The 12,115-nt window shown below is 37.7% G+C and overlaps 1 protein-coding gene across 2 annotated transcripts in view; it reads right to left on the bottom strand.

Moving 5' to 3' along the window:
• Positions 1–4,389: 4,389 nt before the first annotated feature.
• Positions 4,390–12,115, bottom strand: part of slc6a1b (solute carrier family 6 member 1b) — a 53,962-nt gene continuing 46,236 nt past the window's right edge. Inside the window, exons 15-16 of one of the 2 annotated variants that reach the window (XR_008074912.1) lie at positions 7,362–7,891; positions 4,390–7,105 (exon numbers count right to left, since the gene is read on the bottom strand). Coding sequence is in view for 1 of the 2 variants with exons in the window: in XM_052474239.1 (XP_052330199.1) it covers positions 7,775–7,891 (117 nt within the window). In the remaining variant the exon portion in view is untranslated. Of the gene's footprint in view, positions 7,892–12,115 lie in introns of both variants that reach the window. The other variant, XM_052474239.1, reaches the window with a different exon arrangement.

Genomic DNA, 12,115 nt, shown 5'->3' with positions numbered 1-12,115 from the left:
GTACTACCTCCTGCATAACCTGTTAAATCCTCCTGCACTAACCTGTTATAGTACATAACCAACCTCCTGCTCTAACCTGTTACAGTACATAATATACCTCCTGCACTAACCTGTTACAGTACATAATCTACCTCCTGTGCACTAACCTGTTACAATACATAATCAACCTCCTGTGCTAACCTGTTACAGTACATCCTGTGCTAACATGTTACAGTACACAATCTACCTCCTGTATTGACCTGTCACAGTACATAATCAACCTCCTGTGCTAACCTGTTACAGTACATCCTGTGCTAACCTGTTACAGTACATCCTGTGCTAACCTGTTACAGTACATCATGTGCTAACCTGTTACAGTACATCCTGCACTAACCTGTTACAGTACATAACATACCTCCTGCACTAACCTGTTACAGTACATAACATACCTCCTGCACTAACCTGTTACAGTACATAATCTACCTCCTGCACTAACCTGTTACAGTACATAATCTACCTCCTGCACTAACCTGTTACAGTACATAATCTACCTCCTGCACTAACCTGTTACAGTACATAACATACCTCCGGCACTAACCTGTTACAGTACATAATCTTCCTCCTGCACTAACCTTTTACAGTACATAACATACCTCCTGCACTAACCTGTTACAGTACATACAAAGAAATGTTTTCTTTAACTTCTTGCGGATTAGTGGGAAATTGCAGAGCGCCAAATACGAATTCAATTACTATAAATATTAAACTTTCATGAAATCACAAGTGCAATATATAAAAATAAAGTTTAACTTGTTGTTAATCCAGCCGCTGTGTCAGATTTCAAAAAGGCTTTACGGCGAAAGGAAACCATGTGATTATCTGAGGACAGCGTCCAGCACACAAATGCATAACAAATCATTTTCAACCAGGGAGTTGTGACACAAAAGTCAGAAATAGCGATATAATATATGCCTTACCTTTGAAGATCTTATTCTGTTGGCACTCCAAAGCGTCCCAGTTCCATTACAAATGGTCCTTTTGTTCGATAAAATCCGTCTTTATATCCATAACTTGGTTTAGCTGGAGCACTTCAGTCAATAATCCATTCAGTTTCCCTCCTTCAAAATGCATACAAAATGAATCCCAAACGTTACCAATAAACTTATCCAAACAAGTCAATCAACGTTTATAATCAAACCGTAGGTACCCTAAATACGCAAATTTGTATTTTGTTTTTATTTATTTCACCTTTATTTAACGAGGTAGGCTAGTTGAGAACAAGTTCTCAGTTGCAACTGCGACCTGGCCAAGATAAAGCGTAGCAATTCGACACATACAACAACACAGAGTTACACATGGAATAAACAAAACATACAGTCAATAATACAGTAGAACAAAAGAAAACAAAATGTCTATATACAGTGAGTGCAAATTAGGTAAATTAAGGAAATAAATAGGCCATGGTGGCGAAGTAATTACAATATAGCAATTAAACACTGGAATGGTAGAGTGGCAGAAGATGAATGTGCAGGTAGATATACTGGGGTGCAAAGGAGCAAAATAAATAAATAAATACCAGTATGGGGATGAGGTAGGTAGATAGATGGGCTGTTTACAGATGGGCTATGTACAGGTGCAGTGATCTGTAAGCTGCTCTGACAGCTGGTGCTTAAAGCTAGTGAGGGAGATGTGAGTCTCCAGCTTCAGAGATTTTTGCAATTCATTCCAGTCATTGGCAGCAGAGAACTGGAAGGAAAGACGACCAAAGGAGGAATTGGCTTTGGGGGTGACCAGTGAGATATATCTGCTGGAGCACGTGCTACGAGTGGGTGCTGCTATGGTGACCAGTGAGCTGAGATAAGGCGGGGCTTTACCTAGCAGAGACTTGTAGATAACCTGTAGCCAGTGGATTTGGCGACGAGTATGAAGCGAGGGCCAACTAACGAGAGCATACAGGTCGCAATGGTGGGTAGTGTATGGGGCTTTGGTGACAAAACGGATGGCACTGTGATAGCCGATACAATTTAAGACGGAGAATCTTTATTGTCTTTACCGGAGAAAAATACCAAAGATACACACACAGAACACACTCTCATTCACGCGCTTGGAAACACTAGAGCCAAAATGGGAGCCACCTAGAAAAACTACAATCTCTGGCTCATTTTTCCAAAAAACAGCATGAAACTCTTTCTAAAGACTGTTGACATCTAGTGGAAGCCCTAGAAACTGCAATCGGGCACAATTTCGCCCTGTTATAAAAGTGCAAGCCATTGAAATCAGTGTTATTTTTTTTTTGGGGGGGGTTATTCCTCTGGGTTTCGTCTGACATTTCAGTTCTGTTATACTCACAGATATTATTTTAACAGTTTTAACAACTTTAGTGTTTTCTATCCAAATCCACCAAATATATGGATATCCTAGCTTCTAGGCCTGAGTAGCAGGCAGTTTACTTTGGGCACGCTTTTCATCCAGACGTCAAAATACCGCCCCCCTATCCCAAAGACGTTAACCACTAGCATTGTCTTTGCTGATAGCTACTTTATTGAGGAGATGTTTAGCTGCTACAATTGTGATATGTGGTTGTCCCACATAGCTATCTGAAGATGAATGTACTGACTATGACTGTGATACGTGGTTGTCCCACCTAGCTATCTGAATATGAATGTACTGACTATGACTGGTCCTCCCAACTATCTGAAGATGAATGTACTGACTATGACTGGTGGTTGTCCCACCTAGCTATCTGTAGATGAATGTACTGACTATGACTGTGGTATGTGGTTGTCCCACCTAGCTATCTGAATATGAATGTACTGCCTATGACTGTGATATGTGGTTGTCCCTCCTAGCTATCTGAAGATGAATGTACTGACTATGACTGGTCCACCTAGCTATCTGAATATGAATGTACTGACTATGACTGGTCCTCCTAGCTATCTGTAGATGAATGTACTGACTATGACTGGTCCACCTAGCTATCTGTAGATGAATGTACTGACTATGACTGGTCCACCTAGCTATCTGAATATGAATGTACTGACTATGACTGGTCCTCCTAGCTATCTGAAGGTGAATGTACTGACTATGACTGGTCCACCTAGCTATCTGAAGGTGAATGTACTGACTATGACTGGTCCACCTAGCTATCTGAAGATGAATGTACTGACTATGACTGGTCCAGCTAGCTATCTGTAGATGAATGTACTGACTATGACTGGTCTACCTAGCTATCTGAAGATGAATGTACTGACTATGACTGGTCCACCTAGCTATCTGAAGATGAATGTACTGACTATGACTGTGATATGTGGTTGTCCCACCTAACTATCTGAAGATGAATGTACTGACTATGACTGTGATATGTGGTTGTCCCACCTAACTATCTGAAGATGAATGTACTGACTATGACTGGTCCACCTAGCTATCTGAAGATGAATGTACTGACTATGACTGTGATACGTGGTTGTCCCACCTAGCTATCTGAAGATGAATGTACTGACTATGACTGGTCCACCTAGCTATCTGAAGATGAATGTACTGAATGTAAGCAGTTCTGGATATGAGCCTCTGCTAAATGACTAAAATGTGACGTTCTCAGGGAAACAATTGGAGATTTTTAGGGGCTTGTAACTGAACAATGTAAAAACCTCTTAACATCTTAAAATGTCTAAATAAATTGTGTTCCCGCCAATTCCTGCCCCTCGCTACGGTACATTTGGAAAGATGTTCTTTATCATTAATAATGAATTAATATCTTGTTATTAAGTCAAGGTTGCTCAAGTCTTGTAAGACGATTTAATAATAAGCAGGAGTTGTATCAATGGTAATTTTGGAGTATTGAGAAATTAGACGTGAACGTAAGTCTACAATAGTCGTCCAATTGCTCAATTTAGTGCTCACTCAAAATATCTAATGTTTAAAAAAATATGTCATTATTCAAAGGAAAGGTCACCAATATATAAATCATATTCATTTAGAATGTGTATTAAAAAGGGACAGGATTCCATTTCTTCACAATGTAGAAGAATCCCATTGTTCTTTCATTGTGATGTAACTAAAATCTGTCATTTAAAATCCAAATGACATGTTCCCAATAGGTGCACGTTGTCTGACGGATCTAATTTCCGTACTCTGTGCTTTTAAGGTGAGAGATGCAGTTATTGTGGCAAGCGTTTACTGTACTGTTCTCCGGTCTCAGTGTCATGCCATAATATCCCTTTGCTGATTTATAAAACACAGTATCTACTTACTCTTTGTAATACTACATCTAATAACATTTTAAATCTGATTGAAATACATTTGTTTGAAATAAATCAACTGTAAAAAAATATATATATATATATATATATATAAAAATACAAATATTTCCCCCATCAAAAAAAATATACATGATGAAAGCACACGTTATAATCTATAGTTCTTTATTTACTTCTGCAGATAACATATATAGCAATCATGCTTTTTCATATAACACCATCTAACAACATGTATTATATATTGTACATAGAATATTTTACATTAGGCCCATGAGACTGGTAGAAATATACAAAACAAGATTCTTTGACTAGACAAGTGTATCTATGATTTAATTATTCTACTATTATTGTTATTGCCATCTATTATTTTTTTTTTACATTTCAGAAAGATATATATAATATAAGATATATGTGCTTTAGTTTCTGAAATAATCCTATTATTGCAGAAAACAGCAAATAATAGCAGATTTTTTTTCAACATTTAGACAAAACAAAACTCGTATGGACATTCACAGTTACATGTATAACACAGTAGAGTTTTACAACATCATTTAAGACAGAAAACTGCAGTAACTTTATACAAAATTAATGGGAACCTTAATTCATTGCACATTTTAGTTTTATATTCTTTGCAGAGACTAAAATGACTCATTTAAACCAGATCCTTGTCATTTGTCGCTGCCATGGAAACAAACTAGTTTAATCTTTATAGAAATACAACTTTGATAATTTGTTTGGATTACTATATAATCGGTCTATATATGTATATGTATATGTATATGTATATATACAGTACTAATCGGTCTACACAGTGGGGAGAACACGTATTTGATACACTGCCGATTTTGCAGGTTTTCCTACTTACAAAGCACGTAGAGGTCTGTAATTTTTTTTTATCATAGGTACACTACAATTGTGAGAGACGGAATCTAAAACAAAAATCCAGAAAATCACATTGAATAAATTTTAACTAATTAATTTGCATTTGCCCCACTGTATATGTATATATACAGTACCAATCAACAGTTTGGACAAATCTGCTAATTTCAGGGGGGTTTCTTTATTTGTACTATTTTCTACATTGTAGAATAAAAGTGAAGGCAGAAGAACTATGAAATAACACATATGGAATCATGTAGTAACCAAAAAAGTGTTAAACAAATATATAAGTAGTCACCCTTCGCCTTGGCAATCTCTCAACCAGTTTCACCTGGAATGATTTTCCAACCGTCTTGAAGTTCCCACATATGCTGAGCACTTGTTGGCTTATTTTCCTTCACTCTGTGGTCCAACTCCTCCCAAATCATCTCAGTTTGGTTACTACATGATTCCATATGTGTTACTTCATAGTTTTGATGTCTTAACTATTATTATACCATGTAAAAAATAAATAAAAACGTTTTTAATGAGTAGGTGTGTGGATATTTTTGATTGATACTATATATATGTATTTATTGAAAAACAACTTGATAATTAATATTTCCTTTTTTTTTTATTTTAAAAATAAATGTATAATTTCAGTAGTAATATTGGCCTATGTTTTCAGACCAGGGTAGGTTTTGGTCCATCTATAACACTTCTCTTTCAGAACCTGACATAGGAAACCTGCACAGTCAGACTAGGACTAGAATGATTGACTAACAACAGACGACTGGCTATCATCTCAGTAGTTTCATCAGATAAATTTGGTCACTTTTCACGACTGTTCCTGAGATCTGGACTAATGTGGGAAACAAGTTTGAAGTTAAACAGTATCTCTGGATTGTTAGAAGGAATTGTCATGCAGTCACTGCTCAAATGCTACTTCTGTGATAATAATGCTTATAGTACTGTGTTATCTGCATTGACCGGATGGGAGGGATATGTCTCATGTCAATAGGTTGGTCATCGTGTTTTTTTTATTTTAATTGACATGTGTATGATTTTGGTCCATCTCACTCTTACATAGAACACATCCTACAAAATGATTCTTAAAAAAAAAAAAAAAAGAAGAAGTTATTGTTCTTTAGAAAACAAAGATACAATTGTAACAGTCTCTGGTATGATAATGTTCATCTGCATTGTGTAATAGTCATACCGAATGGGAGGTTGTGAGATCCACATTGGCCTTTGTGCTTTTCAAAGGGTTGCTCCGGGAAAATAAGCAAGGGGGTAAAAGAGTGGTAAAAATGGCCGGATCTTGGAAAACAGTGATAATATTATATACATAGATATGGATATTTGGCCATTCAGGTTGCACTTTCCCATAATGGTCATTGCTTATAATTGGTCAATATTCAATTCCACTATGCATCTTTCATTTTGCATTTCACTACTTTCTGTAACACTTTCATTTTTCTACATTTCTTTTAAATACAAACACGTATGAATTATAATCTATATATAACCTTTTTACAATAATTGTATTTTTAATAGATTAATTTAAGTAAATATCTTAAATTAGCACAGTAGTGTTGAATCATATTGGGCCTCCAAATTTAAATTATAATTCAAAATTACAGTAATTTTCTAGGTAATAATTTCAGAAAAGACTAAAATGTTTTGCATATGAAATAGAACCGTTGACAATAACATCATGCATGTCCTGTAACATAGCCGTTCTTCATTCTGATCTGGCTAGTTAATCTACTTTACCTTTCTACTTTCTGTTTTACTCCTTTTTTTTCTTTTACAAACCAACAAAAAGAAAAAAAAGAAAAAAAATTAAGAAAAAATTTAAGAAAAAAAAAAAGAAAACTAAATAGTAATCAGGTTGGTCACATGTTTCCCCTGGAGGTAGGTGATTAGATAGACATCGAAGTCATTTATTTTTTTTGCATCTCAAATAGAACACTTTTCCCTATGTATGCTATTCTCTATGTAGTGCACTACTTTTGACCAGGGCCCATAGGGAATAGGGTTCCATTTGACCAGGGCCCAGAGAGAATATGGTTCCATTTGACCAGGGCCCAGAGGGAATAGGGTTCTATTTGACCAGGGCCCAGAGGGAATAGGGTACCATTTGACCAGGGCCCAGAGAGAATATGGTTCCATTTGACCAGGGCCAAGAGGGAATAGGGTTGCATTTGACCAGGGCCCATAGGGAATAGGGTTCTATTTGACCAGGGCCCAGAGGGAATAGGGTACCATTTGACCAGGGCCCATAGGGAATAGGGTTCTATTTGACCAGGGCCCAGAGGGAATAGGGTTCTATTTGAACAGGGCCCAGAGGGAATAGGGTAACATTTGACCAGGGCCCAGAGGGAATGGGGTACCATTTGACCAGGGCCCAGAGGGAATAGGGTACCATTTGACCAGGGCCCATAGGGAATAGGGTTCCATTTGACCAGGGCCCATAGGGAATAGGGTTCCATTTGACCAGGGCCCATAGTGAATAGTACCTATATGAAACACTATCTATATTGGCCCTGGTCAAAAGTAGTGTAACTACATAGGTAATTGTGTGCCATTTGAGACGAATCCCTTGATTGTGTTTCACCTTGATTACGTTGTTTTCTGCAGAGAGTTTGCCTCGAGGGTTTAGGATGTAGTAACAAGGTTTAGATGTAAGCCTCTTCAGTTGCCAAGTTCTCTGCTTCTGCTGCAGTCTGCTCAGGGCCGTTCTCCTGGCGTTCTCCTTTCACCATCATCGGGGGCTGGATCATTATCCGCAGACGCTGCAATGTGCGAGAGAACGATACATTTAAAAAACGCCCGTTGTGATTTTTTAGGGTTTCACATTGTTGAGTTATTTTTTTTTTTTTTTTTTTTTTCACCTTTATTTAACCAGGTAGGCTAGTTGAGAACACCTTTATTTAACCAGGTAGGCTAGTTGAGAACACCTTTATTTAACCAGGAAGGCTAGTTGAGAACACCTTTATTTAACCAGGTAGGCCAGTTGAGAACACCTTTATTTAACCAGGTAGGCTAGTTGAGAACACCTTTATTTAACCAGGTAGGCTAGTTGAGAACACCTTTATTTAACCAGGTAGGCTAGTTGAGAACACCTTTATTTAACCAGGTAGGCCAGTTGAGAACACCTTTATTTAACCAGGTAGGCCAGTTGAGAACACCTTTATTTAACCAGGTAGGCCAGTTGAGAACACCTTTATTTAACCAGGTAGGTCAGTTGAGAACACCTTTATTTAACCAGGTAGGCTAGTTGAGAACACCTTTATTTAACCAGGTAGGCTAGTTGAGAACACCTTTATTTAACCAGGTAGGCCAGTTGAGAACACCTTTATTTAACCAGGTAGGCCAGTTGAGAACACCTTTATTTAACCAGGTAGGCCAGTTGAGAACACCTTTATTTAACCAGGTAGGCCAGTTGAGAACACCTTTATTTAACCAGGTAGGCCAGTTGAGAACACCTTTATTTAACCAGGTAGGCCAGTTGAGAACACCTTTATTTAACCAGGTAGGCCAGTTGAGAACACCTTTATTTAACCAGGTAGGCCAGTTGAGAACACCTTTATTTAACCAGGTAGGCCAGTTGAGAACACCTTTATTTAACCAGGTAGTTGCCAGTTGAGAACACCTTTATTTAACCAGGTAGGCCAGTTGAGAACACCTTTATTTAACCAGGTAGGCCAGTTGAGAACACCTTTATTTAACCAGGTAGGCCAGTTGAGAACACCTTTATTTAACCAGGTAGGCCAGTTGAGAACACCTTTATTTAACCAGGTAGGCCAGTTGAGAACACCTTTATTTAACCAGGTAGGCCAGTTGAGAACACCTTTATTTAACCAGGTAGGCCAGTTGAGAACACCTTTATTTAACCAGGTAGGCCAGTTGAGAACACCTTTATTTAACCAGGTAGGTCAGTTGAGAACACCTTTATTTAACCAGGTAGGCTAGTTGAGAACACCTTTATTTAACCAGGTAGGCTAGTTGAGAACACCTTTATTTAACCAGGTAGGCTAGTTGAGAACACCTTTATTTAACCAGGTAGGCTAGTTGAGAACACCTTTATTTAACCAGGGAGGCTAGTTGAGAACACCTTTATTTAACCAGGAGGCTAGTTGAGAACACCTTTATTTAACCAGGTAGGCTAGTTGAGAACACCTTTATTTAACCAGGTAGGCCAGTTGAGAACACCTTTATTTAACCAGGTAGGCCAGTTGAGAACACCTTTATTTAACCAGGTAGGCTAGTTGAGAACACCTTTATTTAACCAGGGAGGCTAGTTGAGAACACCTTTATTTAACCAGGTAGGCTAGTTGAGAACACCTTTATTTAACCAGGTAGGCCAGTTGAGAACACCTTTATTTAACCAGGTAGGCTAGTTGAGAACACCTTTATTTAACCAGGGAGGCTAGTTGAGAACACCTTTATTTAACCAGGTAGGCCAGTTGAGAACACCTTTATTTAACCAGGTAGGCTAGTTGAGAACACCTTTATTTAACCAGGTTATAACGTTACCACGCCATCTGCAAACGCTGCAAAGAAACGATACGATTCAACGACAGCAACAAAACATTCAGTCTGCTTGTTGACATTTGTTTCCTGCAGTCAAATTATCTAGTGGCCTCATGGGTGGAATATTATTCTTTTTTTTTCTCATAATTTAATAAGGAAAAAAAACCATAAAACGCAAAAAATCCAGTGTTTCTATGTCAAACGGTGTTGTTATATTTCAGACTTCTGTGATTTATTTTAAGTGTAATATTGGGAACTATTCAAACTCAAAATGGAATACATTTCAACTCTGTACCTGACATGGTACAGGTGTCTTCTTCTTTTTTTTTAGGCACATAAACACATGTGTAGATTTGTTTAGGACTACCGAGAAACACTCGGCCTGACCCTGATTTAGCCCACTGCAGTAAATTAAGCTTTCACATTGCTACCGTCGAATATCGTGTTATTATGCTATACATTGTGTCATGATGCACTAGATAGCTAGCTGTCTCAGTGTCTGCGAGAACCTACTTCCATCTGTTGCTTGACACATACTAATCAAGTGAACTGATTGCTACAATTTAGGCAATCAAGACTCCACTGACTGACACAAAAGGGGCTGACAGCTGCTTGTTTCGTTGCGAGTGATGACTGCAGCAGCGCGTCCTACCCGAACCAACAATTACTGATCAGCCTTTCACTGCAAGCTGCAGCTGAACAGCGATCACGTGACTGACCGGCCTCGTACTCCTCTCTGTGACCTTTTTCAACTGAACATCTATGTCTATTTCTATGTCTATCTGTCTGTCTATATCTCTTTCTCTATGTCTGTCTATGTCTATATGTTTATATGTCTATTTCTCTTTCTCTATGTCTGTCTATCTGACTGTCTATATGTCTATTTCTCTGTCTATTTCTCTATGTCTATGTCTATCTGTCTGTCTATATGTCTATTTCTATGTCTATGTCTATATGTCTATGTCTATCTGTCTGTCTATGTCTCTTTCTCTATGTCTGTCTATGTCTATATGTCTATTTCTCTGTCTATTTCTCTATGTCTATGTCTATCTGTCTGTCTATGTCTATATGTCTATTTCTCTATGTCTATGTCTCTTTCTCTATGTCTGTCTATTTCTATGTCTATCTGTCTGTCTATGTCTCTTTCTCTATGTCTGTCTATGTCTATATGTCTATTTCTCTGTCTATTTCTCTATGTCTATTTCCCTGTCTGTCGATTTCCCTGTTTATTTCTATGTCTATTTCGGTCTATTTCTATGTCAATGTCTCTTTCTCTATGTCTGTCTATGTCTATATGTCTATGTCTATATGTCTATGTCTATATGTCTATGTCTATATGTCTATTTCTCTATGTCTATGTCTCTTTCTCTATGTCTGTCTATTTCTATGTCTATCTGTCTGTCTATGTCTCTTTCTCTATGTCTGTCTATGTCTATACGTCTATTTCTCTGTCTATTTCTCTCTGTCTATTTCCCTGTCTGTCGATTTCTATGTCAGTGTCTATTTCTCTATGCCTATTTCTATAGCTATGTTTATTTCTATGTCTATTTCTATGTCTGTGTCTGTTTCTATCTCTATTTCTCTGTCTATTTCTCTGTCTATTTCTCTATCTCTATTACCCCTGTCTATTTCTATGTCAATGTTTATTTCTGTCTATTTCTATGTATATTTCTCTGTCTATTTCTCTATGTCTATTACCCCTGTCTATTTCTATGTCAATGTTTATTTCTGTCTTATTTCTATGTCTATTTCAATGTCTATTTCGATGTCAATTTCTATGTCTATTTCTCCATGTTTAATTCTGTCTATTTCTACAGTGCATTCGGAAAGTATTCAGACCCCTTGACTTTTTCCACATTTTGTTACGTTTCAGCCTTGTTCTAAATGGATGAAATAATGTTTTCCTCGTCCATCTGCACACTATACCCCATAATGACAAAGCGAAAACAGGTTTTTAGACATTTTTGTAAATGCATTTAAAATAAAAAAAACAGAAAGACCTTATTTACATAAGTATTCAGACCCTTTTGCTATGAGACTTGAAATTGAGCACAAGGTGCATCCGTGTTTCCATTGACCATCCTTGAGATGTTTCCACAACTTGATTGGAGTCCACCTTTGGTCAATTCAATTGATTGGACATGGTTTGGAAAAGCGCACACATCTGTCCACATAAGGACCCACATGAGGTTGAAGGAGTTGTCCGTGGAACTATGAGACGGGATTGTGTCGAGGCACAGATCTGGGGAAGGGTACCAAAAAAAAAAAGATTCTCTGGTCTGAAAATAGCTGTGCAGTGACGCTCGCCATCAAACCTGACAGAGCAGAATGGGAGAAACTCCCCAAATACAAGTGTGCCAAGCTTGTAGCGTCATACCCAAGAAGACTCGTGGCTGTAATCACTGCGAAAGGTGCTTCGACAAATTACTGAGTAAAGGGTCTGAATACTTATGTAAATGTGATTTCAGTTTTTTATTTTGTAT

The sequence above is a fragment of the Oncorhynchus keta genome, chromosome 21, assembly GCF_023373465.1.
Source record: "Oncorhynchus keta strain PuntledgeMale-10-30-2019 chromosome 21, Oket_V2, whole genome shotgun sequence".
Lineage (NCBI taxonomy): Eukaryota > Metazoa > Chordata > Actinopteri > Salmoniformes > Salmonidae > Oncorhynchus > Oncorhynchus keta.
This window is presented reverse-complemented; position numbering and strand designations above follow the sequence as displayed.